Raw genomic sequence first — 27,756 nt, forward strand, 5'->3', positions numbered from 1 at the left:
TGTTCGATTTTGATGCTTTCACCGGCACAAAGTCCTTTATGGCTGAGTGGACAACAGATGTAAATAAGTCCACAGCGTCGTCAACAGTTCCTACCTCTAACAAACACCAAGGAAACAGTTCAATAGCCCGGCAGATGTTCACCCCAGGGGGCTTTCTTCCAATCAAGTTGTGACCTACTTTTGAGGGGCTGGTTTGTAGTAGTGGAGGGGAGTAAATCGAAAGAAACATGAACGTAGGTCAGGCGACTTGAAAGAAAATGGTAGATGAAGCGAATATAACACAGTGGCAGTCGAAAAGAAAAGAGTTTATAGAGAAGGCCAAGATGCCACACTTTATCAAAAGCCTTTTCTAAATCGAAAAGGACAATACAGGAAGGCTTAGATTGATTAAACTGGGCAGTGATGTACGTGGTCAGGCGTAGTAGTTGATCGTTAATACTGTAATTCGGACGGAATCCGGCCTGATGAAAGGGAATTAGGTTATGATCAGCGAGATGTATGTGTAGACGAGAGACAAGTATCCGTTCGAGTATTTTACTGAAAACAAGGGTGAGTTGAATCGGGCGATAAGAAGACACAGATGAAGCTGGTTTGTTCGGTTTCAGAAACATTAGAGTTTTAGATGTTTTCCAGTCGTTAGGGATGAAACCAGTACGGAGGATGAACGTGAAGATGAGAGACATGAGATAATGGAGGATGTGTGGCCCTTCTTTGATATGGCGATACGTAATAGAATCTCGCCCGGGAGCGGTGATACGTCTACGAGCGACGGTGGTAATAATGTCGGTGACTGTAACAGGTGCTGTCAATGGTGAATTGTCGTGTAGAAGATGATCAACATGAGGTTGGAGTGATGGTGAGTTGAGATTGAGCCGTTCAGTAGGATGAGTGCGAGCTGAGAGGGCAGGTCCAAGAGGCGTGAAGACACCTTGAAGTTGATCAGCGAAGGCATTGGCTTTATCCAGGTCAGAGTGTAATGGCGTATCATTGACAATGAGTGGATATGAAGGGCGAGTGGTGTTACCAGTGAGCTGATGAAAGCGTTTCCAGTACTTAGTTGGATGCGCTGTATCAGAGAGGGTATTGCAGGTTTTTATCCAGCTTCTGGTCTTGTATGCTACAAGATAATTATGCACTGCCCTTTGGTATTGACGATGTTGACGAAGCGATTCCAGATTGCCTATGCGAGTGAAATCTCGATAAAGTTGGCGGGAACGACGTATTAAAGGTAAGTATTGTGGCGGTAGTTTTGGTCTATAGGGATCAATTGTAGTCTGAGGGATATACTGCAAGGACGCCTGATGAATACTATCAGTGATCTCATAAATAGTGGCGTATAGTTTAGACTCTGAAGTTTGAGCGGATAAAGGTGTTAACCTGTTGGAAAGGTATTCCCTATAGTTAGGCCAACGGGCACGGTCGAAACGAGCCACTATGCGGGGAGTTGTAGGCGGAGCGGGTTGAAGTGGACCTGTATTTTGAAGAGTAGCTTTAATTGGGATATGGTCACTCCCAAGCGGGTCAAGCACAGAAAGAGTGAGCTTGGAGAGAATATTGGGTGATGTTATGACTATATCCGGAGTTGTATTTGAAGCCGGTCGAGTCGGTTTAGGAATGGGATGAATAAATCCCGTCGTTTGAGTCTGAATATAATTGTAAAAGGTGCGTTTTTGATTATCTGAGCGGCTATGGTACTTAATGTCGGCCATTATGATATAGGTCCAGAAATTGTCAGAAATATATTGGAAGAAACTTAGTGGAATAGGATGGCCTGGTCGTATGTATATGGTAGCAACAGTGACGTAGCATTGTTTGAAATATAGAGTAGCGATAAGATGTTCTGGTAGTGATGTATCTCCAGTAGCGTGTACTCTATGTGAAATAGAGTGCGGAAAACCAATAGCGACGCCACCATTAGCACGTCGAGTGGGAATAGTATTATCGTGTCGAAGAAGGAAATAGGGTGAGAATTTGCATGAGATTTTAGGAGTAAGAAATGTTTCGTTGAGAAGAAAAAAAATTAATGTGTTCCGCCATAAGTAGTTGCTCAAACAAAGGCTTGTTTTTTGGTAGAGATCGAATGTTCAGAAAAAGAAAATGTACTGCCATAATGAAAAACAACGTTAATAGATGGTGAAAGAAGTTAGACTGCAGACTCATGGACTGTAGAATAAAAATGAGCGTAGTTGTTGGAGTAGGTGCCGGTGAAGTTGACATGTAGGATAGTTTTAGCAGCGAGTTGTACTTGTTGGAGGATATGTTCACGAAGAAATGGATGTATGTTCTCCAGAGTAACAGTGAGAAATGATAAAAAATTGTCGATTGTGATCGGTTGTTGTGCAGAACTAGGAGGCGGAGTACTAGAATCTGTGTTATGAATGCGTATAGGTACAGTGAGCTCTGGTTTTAGCACCTCTGCAGCGGGTTTGGCCTTACATTTATAGCTGTATGCAGGATGTTGATCTGGGCATGTTGAGCATTGCGGTGGATTACTGAGATTAGGGCAAGACTTGGTAGAATGGGGACCTGCACAGTACCCGCATTTGAAAGAGTTCCTGCAGTCGTTAGTGTGATGGGAGTCATAAGCTTGACATCGCTCACAACGTACAGGAAGAGGCGGAGGTGAGTGAGACGGTTCCACCCGATGTCCTTTCAGGTATATGTAAGCACCATTGCTAAGAAGGTCATCCACGGTCTCTTGACTGTTTGTGAGAACTCGAACCATATAAGTAGGTCCGGATGCGTTCTTTATGCGAATGCATTTCAGGATTGAATGACCCTCTAGCTTAAGTTCATCAGCGACCTCGGCATCCGTGAACTGGGGATCTACTCCTCGTATTACAACAGAGAGAGCTGGAGGCTTGCGAGGAGGTGGAGGCTGCTTCGCCTGGTTGGATGAAAGCTTTTGGAGGTTAGCTGAGGTGCCAAAGATCTCGAACGAGTAGCTGTTACGGAGAGTGGTTGCCATGTTAGGATCTGTCGATCGGATAATAATACCGTTCTTGGTAGGTATTAGCTGTTTAACATCCGATCGTGGCACGTACTTCAGGAGACGTAAGTAAATCTGCTTTAAATCATGGTACTTAACGTCGTAGTTGGTAAGAAGAAAAGAATGGACTACTGGTTTAGATGATCTTCCAGGAATCTCGATATCCAGATTGTTAGACTCAGACGAGGACTCGCTCAGTGTATGATGACGTTTGGTTGGAGGTGTCATCTGGAGTGCAGCAGAAAAGGTAACAGCTGTTGTAGAGTGAGCCGTTGGACTGCTTGGCTCTGACTCTTGGCGGGCTTTTCGTTTGTCGATCTTTGCCGCCGTCAGAGAAGGTCCCTGAGCAACAACAGGGGGTAGTCCAGTATGACCAGTACCTTGTCCAGAAGCCATAGCGAAGGTCGTCTAGGTTACAGGTTTGAAGAAGACCACCCGTTTGGATAGTGGTCTAGGTGGGCCAAAGAGGCTATCAAGCTGCGTAGGTATCTGATGAATTGGGCTAGATCAGTCTCTCAACCGATACACACAGAGATCAAGCTTCAGTGACCAGGATAGAGGATAGGAAATTACAAAACTCGTCACTATGCTCTAGTGGCGCTTCAGAGCAGAGCAAAGCTAAGCTCTGGGAAAGTATGATGTTAAAAGCAACTTTTTTTACAATGCAAGAACCCGTAGAAGGTAATACCTTCTCTTGGGAGTGGAGTTATGCGTAAGGGGAACAAAGGATAAGTTGGATGGACAAAGAGGTTTAATTTCATTTATTTATTTATTGTTTTTATTCATTCATAATTCGGATTTTTATTCATCAATTGATCAGGAATCGTTATTTATTGTACGTACAATATCTATCGAAATGTATGTGTGATGAGATGAAAGATGAGGTGCAAGTTAGACGCCACAACACAGTGATATTGTTAGTTAGACAGGTGAAGGGTTATCTTCTTGTGTCGGGGCGACTCGACACATGATGAGAGACATAATGATGCCCTTGTTAGTGCGAATGAAAGTGCAAAAGATGGATAAATGTTTGGTGATAAGTCTGGTGGTTGATATGCTAATAGAAATTCGTCTATTTGTTCATCAGGATGTGTGAGAAGGTACAGTGTAACTAAGTGCTGAAGTGGTGTAGATTGTAGACGGGGTGGAACATCTTGATCTGCATCGATGCGTATACAACTGCGAAGGATGGGATGGCCTTGAGTCCAACGGGTAGTGATGTACCTGGTACGCAGTTTTTCTAGATGAAGAAGATGATGTGGAAATGGAATACGCTCATAGAGTAGCCGGGTAGGGCTAGGCAGTTTGATACGATATGCAAGGCGTAGTGCATGTCTTTCTATGATCTGGAGGCGAGTGTAGAATTTGTTACTGGCATTAAGCCATGCGATGTGTCCATGGAGTATGGATGGTCGCAAGAAGACTTTATAAGTGTTTAATTAAAAGCACGGTCACGGTCACGGTAATGTTGAAGTTGTGTGAAGAGTATCGGGCCGAAGCCCCTGACTCCATGAGTAAGATGGCATAAAGAATATATATAGATGTGCAGGTGGCTAGTTGGATATTACTATTGTTTTATTATGGCTGGAAGTCTACATCTGCAACTGTCGCAGAGTAGCTGATAATGTTATTACGAGCTATGGAAAGATACTAGATGCGTGGCGTGCGATAAACATTCCGTAGAGCGCATTCGGTGCCAATGGTGGCTATAGCTGGATTAACATGTCTTGGTAAAGTATGCCAGAACTTACGATGGAGATGCCGTAGAACTTCTCGAACAGGAGGCAGCTCTAAATCTTCCAGAATTTGGCTGTTGCGAGTATATCTGTCGTGACCAGTGATGATGCGTCCGGCTCTCGTTTGCACACTTTCAAGTGTTTGAAGATGGCTATTAGAAGCATGTTGCCAGGCAGGACATGCATAAGAAAGTGTGGACAGGACTATCATCTTGAAAATGTGCACGCGGACCTCATGAGAGATTGAACTGCAGCGAAAAATGGGGTACAAGGCCGAGATTTTTCGTAATGCTCGTTGCTTTATATCTTTGATGTGTGGGGCGAACGTGAGCCCCTGATCTAATGTCACACCCAAATATTTCGCATGCGTGGCGTGAGGAATGTGTGCGTTCTCATATATTAGATTTCGAGGGGCGCGGATGCGTCTTCTACTGTGAATGACAGCGCAACTTTTGTCGGCATTTACTTTAATTCTCCAGCGCCTGGCCCATTCCCGAAATCTGTCTAGTTGACGTTGCATATAGATGTAGCACTGTGCAAGTGAACTACTTGTTGTGAAAAAGGCGGTATCATCGGCATACGTTGCGAAAAAGCAGTTTGGTGAAGTTGGAAGATCTGCTGTATAGAGATTATATAAAAGTGGTGAAAGTGCAGCGCCTTGTGGGACACCTGCTTTAATTGGCCTAGACGAAGATTTGACACCATCAACTGACACATGAAAGGATCTGCCAATGAGATAAGAACGAAGTAAATGCAGAAAACGATCCGGAAGACCTTGAGTGTATAGCTTATATAACAATCCAGCTAACCAGACTTTGTCAAATGCTTTTGACACATCCAGGTATACTCCAAGGGTGTGGTGGTTTCTATTGAAAGCCACTGTTAAGTGATCAACTACTCGTACGAGTTGGGTAGTAGTGCTATGTTGAGCACGAAACCCAAACTGATGGAAGGGTAGAAGATCACTATTGGCGACATGTTGTTTCAACCTCCAGAGGAACACACGTTCAAATAATTTACTTAAGTGTGACAGAAGACTTATCGGCCTATAGTTTTCCGGAAGCAGCGGATTCTTTCCGGGTTTAGGGATGGTGATAATACGAGCTTCCTTCCAGGTCTTTGGGAAGTAGCATATTTGAAAGATGGCATTAAATAAATATGCCAAAAAGACCAGTAATTTTCGAGTTGGATGTTTCAGTATCTCAGGGCGAATCCCATCAGGCCCAGATGCTGTCTTTGTCGGTAGACATTTAATGTGTTTTTCTATTTCCCGAGGTGTAACTGGGTTGATGCCATGTGTAGGGTTTTGAGTTCGTATACTATATAAGGTAGTCTTAATGTGCTGGTGGAAATAAGGATCGAGTTGATTTCTATTGGGCTGGAACTGTGCTTGCAGAGAGTCAGCGAAAGTATCTGCTTGCAACTGAGGGTCTTGAGTCAGTCCTTGTGGTCCTTGGAGGACTCTAGCTCTGGAAGCATTAGTAGCCCGTTGGAAGGATTTAGAGTATATCCAAATTTTACGATCATTTACTGTGAGGTTACGAAAAGTATCTTCCCAGTACTGTTGGTTTTGTCGTTGAGTTAGCATCTTGATCTTTGCACGCAGTTTATTCCACAGTGTCTTGTAGGCTGGATGAAGTGTGAGCTGCCAGCGACGTCTAGCCCAACGTTTTAAATGAATATAGAGTTGCAGATGTAGACTGTCGCATTGACCTGTTTGCGTTGGAGAGATTGTAGTAGTGGAGCTTGCTGCCTCTGCTGTACGAAGTGCTACTGTGATATGAGAAACTGCCTGATCGATGTTCTGAATGGTGGCGGGCCGATCGCTTAGGTCGATCAGTGTGTTTAATTCTTGTTTAAACAAATCCCAATCAGTTTCTATGTGTTTAAGAATAGGAGCAGTGTGGGCGATGCTACGGTGGGAGACATGAAAAATGACTGGGTCGTGATCTGAGTCTAGGTCCGAGAGAACATATGGGTGAATACTGAAGGATACGTTTTTGCAAAGAGCAACGTCAAGCACGTCAGGTTGGCCGCCGAATTTTGGATAATGAGTTGGATCTGGTGGAGCACTGATGATAAAGTTGGACGTGAGGAGGTATTGATGTAAAGGGTCTCCAGCAGTGTTTGGAGTAATGGAGTTCCATTCTCCATGCTTTGCGTTAAGGTCACCAGCTAAGATAACTTTGGGCCCTAAATTTGCGATGATGTCGAAGTCAGTCGGTTCTAAGTGTGTGGCCGGGGACCTATATCCAGTGACCAGTACTAATGGAATTCCTGGAGTTATTAGCTCAACAGCAAGTGCCTCTAAAGTAAGTAGTGGTGGTATTGTAAGCGACCTTACTGGTAATGACTTTTTGACAATGAGCAGCAATCCTCCTTTCTGTCTACCCACTCTATCCTGTCTGTATACAATGTAATTAGATAGGCGCCAAGAAGTGATACGAGCAGTAAAATGTGTTTCTTGGATGAACATGACATCAACTCTATGCTTTATTAGAAAGCGAAGAAGCGTTTGTTTCTGCCCCTCAAGACCATCTGCATTCCACGTAGCAGGTATAAGTGTGTGGTGTAGGACGCCGGATTTAGAAACCATTTCCACTATTGTTTCGATTACTGCTGCAGCCTTGGAAGCTGAGTCTGCAGCTTGTAGAAAACGTGTGATGCCACGTTTAATGTGCGTAAGTATTTTACGGAAATGTAAGCCCTTGAGAAATGAAAGAACTGATTTTAAGTCAACATCTTCGTTAGGGTTCTCTTGTTGGACGGCAGTAACTGGTTTGTTGTGAGAAGAAGTGGGAACTTCAACATCATTGTCATCCTTAGTCACGGGTTGTATATTATCAGCAGCGGGAATGGAAATTTTCTCTGAGGATGGTGTGTGTAAATTTTTCTTAGGTATACCTGGGTGTTTGTTCGGTTGTTGCACCGGCAATTTGAGAGCTTCTGAGTAGGATTTAAATACCGGACAGCCTCGGTAATTTGCTGGGTGATCTGCCTGACAGTTTGCGCAGGTGGCGGGTGTGGATGTGTCTGGTTTAGTACATGACTGTGTAAAATGTAATTGCCCACATGTGAGACAACTCGGGTGGGCTTGGCAGGTGTCTTGCGAATGCCCCAAGCGTTGACATCTGTAACATTGCAAGACTGAGGGAGGCTTGTAAGGTTCAATTTGAACCCGGTAGTGAAGCAAGCTGTTTATAGCGTATATTTCTTTGACTGCTGCAGTTCGTTCTAAAGCAACCAAGAACAGTGGCATCATTATTTTCTTGTCATCCGTCTTGCTTTTACGAGACATTTGGTGGACGCTGGTTGGTTTGTACCCCAGTCGGGAGAATTCTTCCTTTAGGTCGTCTAAATCTGTGTCAATAGGTAGTTTTCGGACAACTACCTTAATAGGTCGTTCATTTTTTGCTACACCTGTGGCATACTCAGTCTTCGTTTGCTCACAGTAAGTTTTGATGGTGGTATAATCATCTTTGTTGGACGCTTGAATTCGAATGCGCTCTTTATTTGGTTGTGCTAATGGAGGCTCCTTCAATGCTCGTGACAAGGTCTTTATGAAAGTATATGTATTTATAATGCCGTATATGAAAATGGGAGGAGGCTTATGACTGGGCGGCTGTTTTGGCGGAGCAGTATTATTCAAACCTCAAAAGACAAAACATCAAACCTATTGCTGACTGGGAGTGGCGGGTAGTCTGCTTTCTTGAGGTTTTCCAATGAAGACCTACGTCGCTTTAGTGTTCCCACTACTGTAAAGTCCATATCTTCAGGCTTGTTTGAAGTAGCCGGTTGTGAGGCACTTGATTGCTTAAGTGTACTTTGTTTTGATTTGAGCTCCCCTGGAATGGCTGTTTGCTTCTTCTTGCCCAAGGGCAGAAGAAAGTCTTCGGGTTTGTATGTGGCTCGGATTATTTTGCCCCTAATAGCAGGAATCTTCGTCGATTGAGATTTTTTCTCAGATTTGGTGGATGTCTTCTGAGAAGCCATCTTTATTGTTAGAGTAGGGGATGGCGCCAGCTTACAAGAAAGGTAGTGGCGTTCCTAATAAATGGTATGAACTTAGAGCAGTGCTCTAAGGTTTTAGTTAGTCAAGGTGCTTTTCCTCCGAGGAGGAAGCACTACGAATCGTTAGCCGGTGGAGTTGCCAAAGTCGTCAACGTTTTTTAGTTATCTCTGCCTCCGAAGAGGAGAGTATCAAAATAAATCGTAAGCCTAGAGAATAGAAAGTTTGTCAACAATTAAGATCAAATCAAGGTGTCAGCCTCCGTGGATGTACGAAAATACAATTCGACGGTTGTTTCCTAAACCCCAAAGAGGCAAGTAATCCAACCGTATATACGAAGATCGCGAATAAAATCAACAAATGGGGATGGACACACTAAATGACTTGATTATTTTTCTCCGCCAGCTACGGATACCCTATTTTTTTACCTGGTTAGAGATTCCAGGTGGCCAGTTCATTAAAAGCAACCGAGCTCTAACCTATAACCTTAGCTTTCAAACCTTTGATTTACGGTTATTTGTGATTTCACGTTTATAACAAGGACAAATATTTTTAAAAGAGTGTACTTTATATAAATTACTTAGAGAAATATTCTTCACAAAGCTTATCCTTTTAAATTATTGTTCAAAGGCCTTTGCCTTTAATAAGCCTTCTCCGAAATAAATGCTAATGAATTGTGCTGCCATCTTTGGAGCTCTTTTAAACTACGTTTATATGTTTGTGGCCAATCATTTCGACAATGAGATCTCGGAAACTACAGGCTCTAGAAAGATGACGTTTTCACTGATCGATTGCAAATTTTATGTAAATTGTACAGTTCTTATTGAATATTTAAAACACATGGACACTATTTTTTATTACATTTTTACGGGTAAAGCATCATATCCTAAGCATTATACATTCCAACACCACACTGTTGTATATACGGGTTATGTATGTCTCAGGCGTTTGTTTCATGGCCAATAAATAATGGAAAAGGAAGGATAACCATTTCTCCAACCTAAGATGAACATTTTTTGGAGTGCTTTGCCTAATGAACACCATATATAACTGACATTATAATTAATTGTGTATCTAATGTATTTGCTTATTACATACTGCATACAAGAAGAAAGAAAACAGTGGTCATACATGAATTAGAAACTCCAACCAAAAGCAGGCTCAAATCTTGCAAACGGTTCGAAATATTGAGAAAACATAATAGAAGAAGATCTCCCCTTTATGATACCCCTTGGCTATTTTTAAATCAATACGTCTTTCACTTGTGTCTGTAAAAAGACATGTACAGATGTTGTAAGGAATGATAAGGAGATTTATGCTCATATGCGAATGATGCGCTGTGTAGAGAGCGCAGGTTCAGCTAGTTTATAAAAAATAATTCCATTAAGATGCATTTCTACAAATATTTCCGCATCTTATTTTAATAACTTTAATATTTTGAATGTCAGAAGTTTTACTTTTCCTGCATCAATTTACAAGAAATACAGAAATATTGTTCTGAAGCACAGCTAAGATATTTTGAAATTTTTTAATATTATTCTGTGTATTTCATGTTTAGTGTCATCAAGTTTAATTATATTCTGAAAAAAGTAAATATTCTGGAAAGCACAACTAAAGTAATATGTTTGTAAAAATTTTAAAACTGTAAATCTTACGTTAAATACCTTATTACTAACTTTTACAAGTACTCATAATGATATAATCAAATTAAAGTAAATTCTCATAACATGAAAGTCATTAAAATAAAACTCTCTAATAAGTACATTAGCTACATATTATGTGAACAAACCTGTTAAAATAATAATGTTATTGCATTTGTAAAATATTATTATTATTTCCTGCTACACAACATCCTATTACCTTTGCTTTACCCATGAAATTAATGCAGTATTTTAATTTTTTGAAATGTAATAGCTTTGAAGCTTTTGCGCGTACTGAGTGTTTGACCGGTAATTCATTAAACAGTCCGAAAAGCGCTACATCCCCCGACGCTTAAACTTAACTAGCTCCGTCTATTTTAAGATCTACTAAAGATATTATTAAATATAGAGAGCTAAGGTTATGCTCCTTTAATTATTTTGTGCTGCGTATTCATATTTGTAATAAGTTTATAGTTCCTTGTCATGAAATGAAACAACAAGAAGCGGGAAAAACTGTCTTTTTATAAAAAGGGACAGTTTTTAAAAATGGCGGCAACATATAAACATTATACCCACTTTTCTCACATCCGTTATCGATTATCTTTAATTTGATACGAAAGCGAACGAACTTTTTTTCAATGAGGATATATATATAAGTTGAAATATAATTTGGTACTTTTGCGTGGGTACCATATTGAATATTGAATTTCGTAAAGAAGGACTCGGTTTCGGAAGTGTTACATTTGATTCTTTCATTGTTTGATCATCTAACATGTTCCGAAGAGATGTGCTCTCATCCCTACTTTTCTATAGCTCTTATGCAAAGAACCTAGACTACATCCTAAGACCTTTAGTAAAACTGATATATACTACTAAACGAAAGAAATTGAGATTCTTAGTTTAATGAAAACTATTATTATTTAAAAATTTAATTTCTAAATTAATTTGGCATCTTCAATGAGCTAGTACTATGATGTTATGCGATGAATATATTTTAACATGGACAAAGCTCTGTCCTTGCCAGTAAATAATAATGTATTTTTGATAGTTTTAGACATAGTAAAATAAACATTAATGAATATGAAGATTTTCCTTATTTGGGGTCATAGTTATCGAATTCGTTTAAGACATCATTACAGAACGCCAAATCCGGTACGTCGCATAACCAATGATGGTATTATTTGTCTGATTGATTTCATCACTCCTCGTCTTCAAGCATTTTGCTCTTTTTTACTCTCGACTGATTTTTCACTAATGCTTTGCATCCGAAGAATAACCAGTTTTTGATATATTGTATGTCTCTATGTAACTGATGAGCACGACAATATATAATACGATGTTTTGCAAGTACTATGTTACTATGAAAATAGCTTTCTTTCGAAATTACTCTCGATACTATAGTTGTGTTTCTAGATCCAATGAATTTTAAATTTCTCTTATCTATAACTTCAAAGATTACCTTTTAAACAGACAGAGCGGGTGAAAAACAGCACGCGCAGACGTATTTGTGCCTAAAGTATATATTTACACACAAAAAGTATGCTGTTTTAACGGTATTGTGATTACTTTACAATATTTGATTCTTTTTTTTATTGTGTACGAAACTATTTTTAAACCTTTTTGACTTGATATCGACTTCTCAGGTCTATGAACGTAGAATTGCTAGGGCACGGATGGAATTCGGATACTTTTCCGATGATCCACAAGTATCGTTCCACATAACAAAGTGATTCTTTTTCTTCTTCGTCTTCACATAGAAAATTGTGATACGTGAGTTGAATCAGGAACATATAAATAGTTTAACGATGTATAATTCTCACAACCTAATGTGATCACAAAAAAGTGTTTCATGGATTCATAAGTTATGAAGTAATTTACGTAAAATTGCTTTAGATGAATACTTTTTAATGTATATACTAAACGTTATGTATGATGTTAGAACTACTAGGTATTTCCACGTATCAGGTTGTGAATAACGTCTACGTGTTAAATATAGAACTATGTTCAAATATGAACATACTGAAGTTCATTTCCGGATCTATGGTTGTATTTAAGTAAAATTATTTTTGCGTATATCATTCTAATCGCATAAATGCCTTAAACTACCTTTTCGTTCAAATTTCTTCAAAATCAGAACTTAAAACCTATAACTAAATTTATTTTGTGTCTCAATTAAGTTTTTCATTTGTTATAAAACAGAGTAAATAGTTAAAGAAAGTATACCGGGGAAAAGTATTGACCAGATATATGGAAGAGTTATTACAATATGTTGCAACTACGTAAATGAGAATATCTTCCAAGCAGCTGGAGCTCACATAGTATTTTATGCTTCAGATATCATCAATTAACATTCTTGGAAACAATTTTACGAAATCTTTTAAACTGTTGGAACTTAATTGTGTGTAATTGCGATAATGATTTTTATCATGTAAAATTACAATTATTATTATGAAGCATTATTGCTATACGGATCATTATTATTGCTTCAATACAGATATTTATTTCGTGATTTATTGATTCAATCGAAAGTTAATGATGATTATTTTGCACTGTTAAGTAAAAAATCTTTAAACATTTAGAGTGCTGTAATCGTGAACCAGTACTGAAGCAATACTTAATATTCGAATATGTATTTCAACGTTTCCTCAACATGTGTTGGTTGAAAAATTATAGGATTTTGGAATTGAGTGATTCGTTTTGACTTACAATATATTATCAAAAATCCTTACCTATAAAAAGTGTATAAGGATTTAGAAGATAATCAGTTCGATTACATTCAGCACTTGCTATTCTTGGTTAGAAAATGCTACAGTCGGTGTTTGTATTTTTCTGTGTTGGAGATAACGTAATTATTATTGGATAGCACTTGAGGAAGCCTAACCACTGTTGGTTGATTTAATTTATCGTTTCAGTCAATCACCATCAATTCTTGAAACGTACAATACTTGCTCACAAGAAACCACAAACCACATGAAGGCCTATTGAAAATCAAGTATCAAATGCTCATATGCTATTTATATACCCACAAAAGTTTTCTTAGAAATACTGGTCATTATGTTTCCGTATATTTGGAATACTTTTAAATGAGGTAATCTGAAATTCGTAAAGTTTCTCATTAAGTACACATTTTTAAACTGCTACAATTTGAACGATTACAACTAATATACAAATTTCTTACCATCTGCACCCATCAAAAAAATCAAAAATCCTATTCCTTGCTTAGTTAAACCAGAGCTAAATAAAGGTAGTACAATTACAAATTTTAGCACAAACATCATAATAATCCCAATCACCATTCCGGCTAAAAATACAAGGAGAAAAATAATACTTTCCTGCAATGAAAATAAAACATTTAATTCTAAATGGTATTACTTTTTACAAAATATTTGCTCGTGCAAAAGAAATAGGTTGAGAAATTGTTTTTCCTTAATAAGTCGAGTTACGAAACTTACATGTCTAACAGGTAGTTATTTTTAATTTAATGTTAGATAAATTTTACGTTAATATTTAAACTACGTTATTATATACACAATATCTGTATAAATTTTAGGTCATATTGTAAAGCAAGGGAAATAAAAGAATTGAAAGATAAAGGAAATATCACTAAATTGGAAACGAAGTAATATTAAAACAAATATGCAAATTCCTCTAATTACATGTCTTAAAAATAATTATATGAAACTACTAAGGTTACCAGCATAAATAAAAGAGTAAAATTTAAATGTCAGAAATTGATGTAATATTCAGTCTAGTAACAGTCTTTGGTGAGTGACAATCAGTTTCTTTTTATTGCTTATTTAATTCTCCGAACATATATTTTCTTGTTCCTTAGAATTATATATATATCCTAATCTCTACCCGAACTAACAAAGAGAAAATTTTCAAGTGATGCTTGATATGAAGTTTTAATATTATTTACGAGAGCGAATTCAATTAAGGCTTTTATGAAATAGATACAAGAGATATATCAGAAAAATAGCAGGTTATTTCTTGTGCGAGCTGTGGACGGAAAGGGTCTGGGTTGAATTTCGAATTGTGTAAGTTTCTCTCTTGTTACTTTATAGTTTTAGTATCAGCTGCTGTAGCCACTAACTATTTAGCATGCTTTGGTTTATACTTTTTGCTTTGCAGGCTATAAACGTTTGAGAGTTAAAGATAATACTAATTTAAAGTTTCTGGAATTGTTGAGGTAATATCCATCGAGACTACTTTAATTCTTTAAGGATATAAAACGAAAACCATATCATCACAAGTTATGCACATGTATAAAATCTGTAGAAAATACACAAATACATACAGCACTTCTAATCTTCATTCAGCAACCGTGGCCCTATATTTTTGAAGAAGACCATTATTGCACGTGTACAAATTCAGCAATATGTACTAAGTAACTTCGTCAATGGTGACGAGAGATATTGTGTCGTTTCCTTTGTTCATTGTGTGAGAAGAGACATAAGTTCAACAGATGAAATCGTGGTTATTTCATTGCGATTTGCAACGGTTTTGGAGGGACAGTTTAACTTTGCAATATATTATACTTTTCATCCGTATATTTTCACTATGCCAATTAGAAGTCTCCAACTTTGCATGTTTGGAACTTTCACGCAATCAATCAATAGTGAAATTTCAACTGAGGTTTTCAACTGAACTCATACAAGTGAAATCCTCTCACATTAGAAGCGTAATGCTAGGACTCTATTTGTTATTTCATGAGGCAATTAGTCCTCTAAGTTTGAGATATGTAAAGATTTAGTCAGTGATATAGTAATGAAATATTGACTTACTGATCGATCAGTAATGTGTTCTAAACTATCATGTATAACTCACTACTGTAATCAGCTTATGCTAGTGGCTCTCCATGACTCGATAGCTTTATAGGAGAACATAAGTTACCTTATAGACTGGTGTAAAATGTGGCACTTGAAAGTTATCAATATGAAATGTGGTAGTACTACAATTAATCTGGAAACGTCTCCTGTTCCTACCAAACACAATACTAATGAAGCATCTATAGCACGTTCTGTTAGTCATTATGATCTTGGTTTAATCTTTGATTGCAAACTCAAGTTTTCTGTCCGCATCTCCTCAACAGTTAAGAAATCAATGCGTATGTTGGAGTTTCTTTACGGATTCGCTGAACTTACACACTGTATCATCATTAGCAATATTCTGTAAAACTCTAATAGCGCCCAAGATCGAATACTGCTCCTCCATATGGAACATGGCCGGCCCTACACATCTCTCTAAATTCGATTCTGTTCTCAATTTATTTATTGCGGAAGTACGGTTGCAACTCTTCGAACATTACCTAAGGAGGAACACTTGCAACATCTTAATATCCAGATTTCGGATGTACGCAGAGACAATTCTGTCCTGAAATTTCTTCATAAAATACTTAATTGAACATAAGATCGGAAATATTACTTCAGAAACTACCCTTACGTGTCTTCCCGCATAACCCGGAATACCAACCTATTCCATCTTGTCCGCTCTAGGTTGGCAATTATACAGAGGTCTTGTTTCTACAGCATGACAAACTGTTATAATCATCTTGCAACTGATGTGGACATATTTTTCGTGCTATCTGGTGTTTGAAAGAGCAATTAAACGGGTTTTGGCGAAATAATATTACTTACACACTCTTTGTTGACACAATTTATTTGTTTTTCTTTGATTTTTGATGTTTTGTATTTAGTCCTGTTTTTTATTTATTTGTTAACATTTACCTGTATAAGATGGCAGCGCTATGCTGTAGCAGGGAATTGGTTCAATAGAAAGGTAAAATAAATTCTACTTATAATTCAGTTATGTATCCTTTCTCTTGCTGAGCTTCATTGAAGTTTCTTATAGAGGACGTAGAAGTCATTAAGAAGGTCATGAGGAGAAAATTCTTAAATTATCCGTATATACACTCAGCCGTAGTTTATGTGGATAGAGAAGGACGTTAGATTAAAATTTATTTGAAAAGAGACTCCGTGCATTTAGTTACTTAGCATAGCAACAAATGCTCATTGTCACCGGTAAAGACAGATTTTACATACAGAACACAAATCTGCAATAAACTTTCACTTCTTAAGGAGCTTTATCGATGTCAACTAAATGGCATTAATTAAATGTTGCCTCCTTAGATTGTCTATTGAATTTGTGGAGGGTCTGTCAACGTCTAAAATCGAAAACAATATTAACCTCTGAATATATAATTTTAAGCGCAACAACGATAATTTGAGTCATTGATAAGACAGTGCATGGCAAGAAGAACGGGGGGAAATATAAGCTGTGGGACATTCTCACAGCTAGTAACAATAGCACAAAGGACCTTTCAAAAAAGGAAAAATAAATAACTATGAAGTCATCCTTCTTATATATCTCTTGACAGAAGCGTGAGCACAAGCAATGTTCACTATACATGATATACGTATATGATTTTAGAAGAATTGAATAGGAACTACAAAATGTAAAAAGCTAACGATACAAATATAATTTCACAACGATCTTGAATTTTCTTGAAACACTACTTATGATTTTCATAATCATTTACAAGCATATATATTACTGCAGCCTACAATTATTGTTAATAAGGAACTTTTAATCCATGACTGCTGCAAAGCTCTCCGCAAATTCTTGTAAAATTGTTGGTATCATACCACTATTATTAAATTTGAAAGAGTAAATCTTTGTGTGTTTATTTTTCTCACAGCAGTTTGAAGTAGTAGTATTGTTGTGGAATTTGAAATTTCTAGTTAACAATTTTGGATAATGATTTCTTTATGATTTTAAATACAGTTTAATGCCGAAAGGCTCATCAAACAACTTCACTTATGCTTTTGGTCGGGAGATGAAGCCTCTACATTTGGACTGTTCTGTTGGATCTTTTATTTTAGTTTTGTCGCACAATTCGAGGTGGTGATTTTTATTAAAGACCTCCGTCAATGAATGTTATAATTAATGCTAGTACTGTGTGTGAAACGATTGAGATGTAGCAGTATGTGATATACAGTGAGATTCTAGCATTCTTAATATTCGCAAAAAATCGACGCATCTAATTATGCATGTTCAACTGATGTCAAAAAAGTTACAAGCCTCTGCACTCCACAAAACTTCATCGAAAATAAAAGACAAATTTTTGCCAATGGTTTTAAAGATATGATAAAAACATCCAACCGGGACAAATCAAATTTCGGATGGTGCATTGTTACAGGGAAAGTAACGGGGATCCATTAAAAGCAGTCTGAAACTAAATTGGAATATACAGTTACTGTGTGTGAATATACAGTTGGTGTTTAATTCACTCCCAAGCAGTGTATTACTTACGAGATGTGCTGGCAATGAAATGATTTTTGTTTCTTCAGTTAAACCATACATATAACAACCATACCTTTACAAGACTAATTGACTATAAACGATAAGCAGAATATAAAATTATTTTTCCAGATGGCATGAAGGAATTGAAGACTTTGGAGCAGAAACCCGTTAAGCCCAAAAAGTGAAAATGTAGAGGAGGTAGCTTCACAAGGGTTCTTCGTCGTCCGATTTTCTTCAAACTTAGCAAATGTATACTAGACTGAAAATAAATTGATACGTATTTTTGTGTCTTTCGTAAAATAGGTTAACCCTTTCACACAGGAAGTCGACTTTTGTCGACAGAACCAAATTTCTTTAACATGCGAATGTCGACGATAGTCGACGTGTTAAACTTTGTTTGTCCGTATCTTGGCTTTGTCGAGAGTAGTCGCCAAAGTTGTACCGTCCATTTTTGTTTGTGTTCTATTGTTTTCGATAAACAATAGAAATCACACAGAAAACCTTTCGGCGACTACAATCGACAAACCCAAGATACAGACAACTTTTAACACGTCGACTATAATCGACATTCGCAGGTTAGGGAATTTTTTCCGTCGCCTTCCACAGTGAAAGGGTTAAGCGGACCAAAGGGCCCCTTTTCAAGAAAGGGTTCACTTGACTAAAAGGGCCAAATTAAAGAAACGAAACTCTCTTGATGCAAAGATGATTTTAAGTAGGAAATACGGGTTTTGTCGTTTTTGCGAGAAAAGAGTTTCAGGGGGCAATGGCTCCTTCGAAATAACAAAGGATCCATACGGAAATTAGATTTCTGTTGAATTGCTTGATACTGTGATATTTTATGGATATTTTGTATCTAAGAAAAAGGTTCAATGGGCACAACCACAAATCACTAACCGTTTGGCCACTACAGGGTAACTTTTTTGAAAACAGCCGAAGATAACGATATTCTGGATTTTAGTAAAATGACTGAAACCGTGATATATTGTAGATATTATGATCCTCAGAAAAAGTATCAATAGGCACAACTACCAATCACCGACCGTTTTTCCACTACAGGGTCACTTTTTTGAAAACAGCCGAAGAAAACGATATTCTTGATTTTAGTAAAAATGATTTAAACCGTGATATGTTGTAGATATAGTGATCCTGCCGAAAAGTCTCAATTTGTACAATCATCCATCATGACAGTTTAATAACTGCGGAGTTTTTTCTAGAAAAACAAAGAACAGAAGGTAACGGTATTATGAATTTCGGTGGAATTGTTTGAGACTGCGATATGTTGTAGATATTGTGATGCTGAGAAAACGTCTTAATGGGCAAAAGCACCAATTACTGAGCGTTTGGCCACTACGAGGCCACTTTTTTGAAAGGAACGGAGCCGAAGATAATGATATTCTGGATTTTGGTAAAAATGACTGAAAGTATGATATATGGTAGATATTGTCATCCTTAGAAAATGTCCTAATGGAGACAACTACAAGTCGCTATTCGTTTTTTCACCACAGGGTTCCTTTCTTTAAACAGCTAAGTATAACGATGATCTAGATTTCTGTAAGAATGAGTAAAATTGTGATGTTGTAAATATTCTCATCGCGAGAGAAAGTCTTAATGGACACAACCATCAATTGTTGACCGTATGGCCACTACAGGTTCAGATTTTTGAAAACTGTCGGGTATATATATTTGATTACTGTGTAAATGAATGAAACTGGATACGTTATATATGTCATGACCCTGAGAAAAGTTGTCTCGTTCTTGGCAGGGTTTTCTTTTGTCCCTCAGGATGAAAATCGGAATGTTGTTTATGCCTAAATGATGTTAGACGATACTCTTTTCATCCCTTTTCCGGGTTGTTGGATAGGAATTTTCGTGGCTTCATACAATTCCACAAAATTCCAGAATACCATTGCTTACGCCAGGCGGATTTGGAATCTTTGATTGCTTATTCTTCTGTGGTCCATATGGGGTTAGTATAGATGGGTTCTGCTGTTTTAAAAAATGTGGTCCCGTTGTTGCCAAATGGTCAGTGATTGGTGGTTGTCTCCATGGAGACTTTTTCTCAGGATCACAATATCTACAATATATCACGGTTTCAACCAATTCCACCGAAATCCAAAATACCTACCTTCTGCTGTTGTCAAAAAACTTGGTCCTTAAGTGGTCAAACGGTCAGTGATGGGTGGTTGTGCCCATTGAAACTTTTCTCAGGATCCAATATTAACAACATATTATGGCTTCAAGCAATTCAACCGAAATTCAGATTATAGTTACCTTCTACTGTTTTCAAAAAATGGCCAAACTGTCAGCAACATATCACAGTTTCAAGCAATTACACCGAAATCAAGAATATTATTACCTTCTGCTCATTTAGCCTTTACAGGACGAACGGCTCAAGGATTAATCCAGCAGTTTAAACCTCCATCACTTAGCTCCTAATTAACCTAAAGAAATAATTGGTGTATATATCTCTTTAGGAAGGATCAAATTTTCCAACGGTATGCATTTCGTCTACAACGGAAGTCCAGCAGTGGAAGGGTAGGGGAGAAGATGGATGTACTTGTTAACCCCTCCCCCTCAGCATCTGGGGAGGGAGACTCTCCCTTCAAAGGAACTACAAGATTAAAAATTAGTCTCAATAAATATAAATAAACATTGTAGCTAATGATACCCTATGTATGACCATTCTTGACCACAACAAATAACAGTGTTGCCAACTTCGAGATAATGAATTTTTTTACTTAATTTTTTTAATTTCTTCTTTTTTGCCTTTTACGGGTTGGACAGAAGGAGCACAAAAGTTACCTCCTTGAAATCTGTGTCTTATAAGCTTTCAAATCAGGCATAGCTTATAACTCTGTGCCAATTAGGAACGTCAGGTTAGACCAAAATATTTCGAAAATACGTACAGGCTGATTCTCGTAGGAAACACATTCGGAATTTTTTCTTACTTCCTATTGAACTTTCGCTCTTCACTTTTTACATGATGTACCCAATATGTGGCGTATACGTGACAATATTTGTCCCTGCGTACGACAAGAATAAGTGCTGCCAGCTTTTGACAAATTTCCAAAATAAGTTTCATTTTCTTCAAACTTTTCGTGTTCTTGATCTTCTACAAGTTGGGCACGAATGCCACAAATGTTAGATCATTGTAATCTACGTTCCAAAACCTTTTCAACCAGGTATAGTCATGTTACTGTGACAAATAAAAGGGGTACTAGCGCCGCCAACGTAAAGGTGTACAATTTTTTTGAAATCCCTATCCGTCTTGTAAAAACGTGGCCCTATAGTGGCAAAAAGGTCAGTGACGGATGGTTGTACAAATTGAGGTCTTTTTCTCAGGATCACAATATCTACAACAAATCACACTTTCATTCATTTTTTTTAAATCGAAATCCAGAATACCGTTACCTTCCGCTGTTTTCAGAAATGTGGCCCTGTAGTGGCCAAACGGTCAGTGATTGGTGGCTGTGCCTAATGAGGCTTTTTCTAAGTCATAATAACTACAAAATGTCACAGACATTTTCATCAAAATCCAGAATATCACTAACTTCGGCTGCTTAAAAAAAAGTGGCCCTGTAGTTTCCAAACTCTCAGTGATTGGTTGCTATGTCCGTTAAGACGTTTTGTCAGGAATAACATATCTACACCATGTAAGGTTACAGTCAGTTTTACTGAAATCCTTAAAATCGTTATCTTCAGCTGTTTTTAAAAAAGTGGCCAAATGGTCAGTGATTTTTGTTTGTGCCCATTGATATTTTTTCTCAGGTACATAATATCTAGAAAATATCACGATTTAAAGTAATTCCAATGAAACGTAATTTCCGTAAGTATTGTGCGCGGTCCTTTGTCATTTTGAAGGGAACCATTGCCCCCTGAAACTTTTCTCGCAAAAACGACAAAAGCCATATTTCCTACTTTGAAGTCATGTTTGCATCGGGAGTGTTTCGTTTCTTTAATGTGGCCCTTTTAGTCAAGGGGACCCTTTTTTGAAAAGATGCCCTTCGACCCCTTAACCTATTTTTCGAAAGAAACAAAAAATACGTGTCGATTTATATTCGGTCTAGTATATATGTGCTATGTTTGAAGAAAATCGGACGACGACGAGAAACCCTTGTGAAGCTACCTCTTTTACACCTTCACTTTTTGGACTTAACGGGTTTTTGCCCCAGTCTTCAATTAGGCCATCCCTATCATTCCTTCATTATTTACTTGTAAAATTTCACTTCCTACTAACTATTGTTACACATTTGACTAGTTAAAATCTTAATGATTGATTAGTATACTCATCTGAACTGATATTTCTGCTCCCTGGTATCAAAAATAAGATGCGTGTAGTGATATTTTGTGTCGGTTAAAGCCGCTCTTGGCTTATCGTGAATAGCGGGATCTCATGTAGCAGCCTCAGATTGGAGAAAATCATAATTAGATTGCCTTAAACATATTTTAGAAAGTCTCGATCTTTTTCATACAGAAAGTATGTTTTTGTAAAGATAAAATAGTTTACAAACACATATTAGGAGAGTTTCTCGACTATTGTCTCCATATTGATTTCAAAAAGTTTTACAATAGTCCTTTCATCGACTATTGTTTGATATATATATTATATGTACAGTATGTCTAGGTTCTCTGCAACTGCATGACTAGCAAAGTACATGGTTCTCTGAGACTTTTTTCTGAGGAATTAATCAACTTGATTCTAGTTGGTGTTCTTATATTACCGATGGTGAATTTTCAGGTAAACTGCTTAGCAGCAAACTGGGTCGTAACTGAATAACGACAGAAAGTAAGTCTCCGGAGAAAATGTATGGAGTTACTAAAGTTGCGCATTTGACCACATGTAGCGTTATATGGGATGGTTACCATCCATTTTTTCAAATCAAGTTTCCTTCAATCATTTGTATCTAATACCAAAGTAGAGATAACATTTATATTAATCTACATCCGGTTGGTGGTAAAGATCATGTAGAGTTCCTAAAAAATCAGTTTATGTACAAATACTCATGTTTTGAAAGTGTAGCTCCACTACTGAATAAATAATGTTGAAATTAAGTTTAAGTATAATTGAACTGTATTTGCTACTTATAGTCGCGTTTCTCTCTCTCTCTCTTAATAAAACTGATACTTAATAAAGTGTTTTACCTTGTACACTCCAACGAGAAGAATAACACCTAAAATAAACATGCTTGCTATATTTGCGTAAATTGCGTAGATTGAATTAGTAGTCGCTGTAAATAAGAAAAAAAAAATGGTCAATACATGAAAAAATGGAAAAATATTGTTACTCAAAAAATGATTCTAAATGAAAGTGAAACAGAGTACAAGCAATATTCTCTACTTTCATGGTCGACAAACTCTTAAACGTGTACTACCTGTCAGAAAAGTAAATATTTAGCTTTTGTGAGTATGACATAATTAAACCAACTAATATAGAGAACATGACAATTAGTAAACAGCTATGTTTTTTTTTTTTTGAACAGACGCAATCGGAATCTAGAATACATTACGTAAGAAGACAGAAGGTGCAAACACAAGCAAATCATAACGTAGATTAGTTACTACAAATAATATAAATGTGAAACAATTTAAAAAATCAAAAGAGATAACATAGAGGATTTGAAGTGGAGGAAGGTAAAGCTGTGCGCTTCTAATGGTTAAAATGATTAACTGACGGAATAAGAAGCGCGAAAGTTTGTTTCGTCTCAAGATATTCTTGAGACTCTTCATAGGGCAAATGTTTCAACATTCTACAAGTTAAAGTACAAATGCTATAGTAGTGAACAATATAATTTAAAGGTTAAGAAGTTAAGTTTTATGATAACGGAAAAATAAATCTTTATTTGCTTTAAGGGACCTGAGTCATTTCAAAGTTATAAAGTGCGACCATATGAACTTGTAAAAACTTAAAAGTATTTAAACAATATGAAATGTACTACAAATCTACTTCTTTAAGTAGGTATGATACATTCTCTTAATTCTTTCAATATGTTATCGAATTATTCATTTTCATCTAAAGTTAAATGTGAGTATAATGCCTGTGAAGCACATAAATACGCTATGTATGTATCCAGTTATAATAGTGAATTGTCATTGAGAATATGATCTATAGACCGAAAGCTGTTCCACATTAGTGATTTAGAGAGTAAACGCGAAAGGGATTGCATAATTATTGCCGCGAACCGTGGGCAGTAAGACCATGCGTGTCATGTACAGCACTCTTTGCAAATACTTATTCTGATGAGCAAATCCACCGACGTACTAATATATATATAGAGTGGACCACATTTCAGTACTGTGATATCGTGGTACGTACATTACATGGCCAGAATGAATCTCAAAAGCAAGATCATTTGGTTGTGACTAACGTATTGTTCGCAAATTTGTGAAACGAAATTCATCAGATCTTTTCTGAGATTAGGTAGACATAGGAGAACAATGACAGACTACGATGAAGGATGAATTGAAGGCGTCGGAAACCATCCAATATGCCATTGCGCCACCTTGCATGACAATACTCCAGAGTGTTGCTGTTCCCAAGAAACCATGTAGCAAAGACTAAATGCATCCTGCGCGATAACTGCTATGATGAAACGAAGACTTTTCTTACAGATGCGCACAAGGTAAGACTATTAAAGTTTGCACAGTAGAACATTGAGCGCTGACAGTCATAAGAGTATCTAAAAAATTGAGAGATGGTGTTCCTCTTTAATCACCGATGAATACTCATCCTCTCTATAGATCACAAAAGACTCGGCTTGTAACTAATATGAACTGAAAACATTACTTAGGCAAATGACCAGACACGTTTATATTGGTATCTAAGATACAACTTGCTACTGTCCCTTCTTGCTTATTTTATAGACGAAGTTGAGTCTGAGTTCAGGCAGGCCAACGATTCTGCGCATACGTCCAGCCATGGCCAGCCGTGGCTACAAGAACATCCAAAACTCATCTGCTTATGTTGATTTCTGATACCTTCTGCCTCAACTCAGTGGAATCTCTATGTGGTTTCATGTTCAAATATTCGGTGGAAAGTACAAACCATGGAAATTAGTCGGATCTAAGAGTCCATAAACTGCATGTGCTGCAGGACTATCACAATAACAACATTTATTCGTCTTCATATGTTACAAGCACGCATAAGGGTATACAACCCACATTTCCAGCATGCGTTGATAAGAAATCTTAATATGGATGCTTTAATGTCTGTATCCCTATTGACATGGTCATTTGGATTTAATACCTAAGGTTTGTATTTGAGTTTGGTTGAAGTCTATCATCGTCATTTCCGTAGTTCTCCAGGTTCTACCACTCCCTCCAAATTCATTAGTGCACCAATTTCATCGTTCATAACTGACATTGATAGCTCTTCCTATTCGTTCGAATTGTTTTTTTAATGTACCTAAATGTTAATGTAACTAAAATATTCATTATATTTCACATTTCAGGATCATTCCTATGGTTTCCGTGTTTTCCATTGTATGAACACTCTACCTTCGTGAAGCAGTATGGAATTTATAATAACCTACAGCAAATTAACATTGTACTTGCAGGTACTTACTGCAATTACTTGTCCGTAGCGCGCTTGTCAATATAAGCACTGTTTCACACGCCACGAAATAATCCACGCTCACATACACACGGTCACTTCCGTACTATAGATTTTGGCACTAACACGCTTGTGCTGTTATTGTGATTGCCCTATGCACTACGAATGAACACTGCGGTGTCTTCTGCAATCTCAATGCGATAGCTCTCGTTACTTACCGCTTCACTACTGACTATGGCTAGCTCCACAACCCGACGCTTCGCATGCCTCTTGTTCCACCCACTGTAGTTATGCACCCTCTGTGATTGCACATGTACTATATAATACAACTACAGTTGTATTCCTTGTCTGCCAATTGCTGTCAAGTAGTTGAGTTTTCAACAACTTCAATTCTCTTATTCCATTTACTTTCTTGTGCCCCTTTGCGCCACCACTGTTTCGCTTTCACTTATGCATAATTGGATTCTTCGGATAGGGTTTCCTCTGAAATATTTTAACCCGTAATTCCTATTTTTCTCCGTTACAGAGATACTGCATTCCTACATTCCGCATTCCATAGTGTCCCTACAGCGTATCCATTGTTGCCTTTGTTCATTAACATTTGTTGTTGCATCTGCATGTTCCATGTAACACCTGCTCCTAGAGTTTGCCAGTGTAAGACGTTCACTTCTCTGACATCTCCTTTGTTGCTTTTATCCTGCTCTAAATGTTATCTTACGTTTTTTTTCTCGGCCATTCCCTCATCTTCAAAGTTTTGTTTCATTAAATCTTGCCCTTTAATTAAATCTTGCCCTTCATTAAATTTTGCCTTTAATCTACCCACAAATTAGTATATTTTGAATGTTTTTTTTTTTTTTTTTTTTTTTTAGAAAAGGAAGCTGCCCCCTATTGCTCCTGCTGTGGAAGGCATGCTTTACACTATGCTCCTGCTGACAGTAAATTTACTGTGTCATGAAATTTATAATACGGACATTGCACAGAAGCCTGGCGTTATTTTCCCCTCAGATTTTAAACTTCTTTTTAGACATAAGTCCTCAGACAACAACGTAGGTTATCGAATATTACTTTGATTCAAAGTATGTTTAGTGGTTTGTTGATGGATTGAGGGGCATGTTAATAAACAACATTTGAATCAGTAGTAGAACAATTAACAAAACACATAAAAAACAATGAAAAACCGTAGTTTGTTCGTAGGTATGGCTCTGTTTCTACTGAAATATTTCTCTTTTTTAATCGTTCTAGATTCTATTTATAAATTATGTACCGAGTGTGTAAATTGAATTTGTCGTATTCGTTTTAGTTTAGATCTACGTCGCTATTTTAACCAAATTACAGCAAACGTGCAGTTATACTAGGAATGAATTTACACCATTGTTGGCAACGAATATGTTCGGAAAAAGAGCTGTAGGTAAAGATAATTTGTAGAGATTTAAAGTATTTCTTTTCGACTTTCTCCTATGAAGGCATAGTAGGTTTCTCTGAATGCTACTGTAGAGTGGGGCACAGAAACTCTTGATGTACAAAGTCCGTGAGTTAGGCAACCCAAGCAACGCCAGCTTCAAGCTTAATTACGCCTGGTAGTAGCTAGCACAGCAGTGTGAAATTGTCCCCACCTGTTAAAAGCACAAATCGTAAACAGTATTTTTGTGCAGAAGTGGAGCGAAACCCTGGCTGACGAAATGACAGAAAGGAGTCTTTGGATGTTTGTACTCAGAGTAAACAACACAATACCAGAAAAAATATACGGACATCAAAGGCGCCGATGAGAAGATAACAGTCACGGGACTTATACATATGCCGCATAATCTATCAGTATATTATTTGATACGCATAGCTATATTTATAATCATTTGAAGTAAGTGAACTTCGTTATATAATATCTCATTTCAGTTAGTTATAAGATTATTTAAGGCTATTCTTTTAAGTAAACACAAAGCTTTGACTGAGTTTTGAATCTATTAACAATAGTCCTACCTGCAAATAATTTAAACTATGAATGGATCATTCAGGGGAAGAACCCAGCCTCTAATGAAAATTTTTGGTGTCTAGCATGGCCTGAGCTCCTAGGTTCCGGCAGCACTGATCGATACGTAATATTACTTCGAAAGAAGAACTTGTGCGATTTCATTATTCGTTAAATGACTTTTAAAACTGCTAAATATTGGTATGTAGTAATTTATTTGTAAATATTAAAAATGTAAAATTTCATAACACTGAAACGAGTAGGAGAACCTATCGGTACTAAGCGTTTTTCCCCTTAGGTTGTAAATATAACTGAATGTTCTTGATTTGAATAATATTTGCGAAAATTTACACATTGAGACACAAGGAGAAAAGAGGAGAATATAGTGTAAATAAACAATTTAAAAGTGCACGGAATTAACGTTTAATATCAAATATAGAGCTATTAACAGAATTAACTCTGTAACTCGTTTTCTCCATTCATTTTTCTTCCTTTATTTTCATGATTACATCAACACTGAATTTCTCCACTGGAGATTATCTTTCATTCAGCAGCATCCAACTGGAAC

At 37.2% G+C, this 27,756-nt stretch overlaps 1 protein-coding gene across 2 annotated transcripts in view; it reads right to left on the reverse strand.

Annotated features, from left to right (window-relative positions):
* Positions 1–27,756, reverse strand: part of LOC145681631 (uncharacterized) — a 145,264-nt gene that overhangs the window by 29,429 nt on the left and 88,079 nt on the right. For both annotated transcript variants that reach the window (XM_081753246.1, XM_081753247.1), the window contains 2 exons: positions 22,819–22,904; positions 13,553–13,706 (listed from right to left, as the gene is read on the reverse strand). In XM_081753246.1, coding sequence (XP_081609372.1) covers positions 13,553–13,706; positions 22,819–22,904 — 240 coding nt within the window. The remainder of the gene's footprint in view (positions 1–13,552; positions 13,707–22,818; positions 22,905–27,756) is intronic.

Source organism: Thermobia domestica, chromosome 3 (genome assembly GCF_964235325.1).
Source record: "Thermobia domestica chromosome 3, izTheDome1.hap1.1, whole genome shotgun sequence".
NCBI classification, from domain to species: domain Eukaryota; kingdom Metazoa; phylum Arthropoda; class Insecta; order Zygentoma; family Lepismatidae; genus Thermobia; species Thermobia domestica.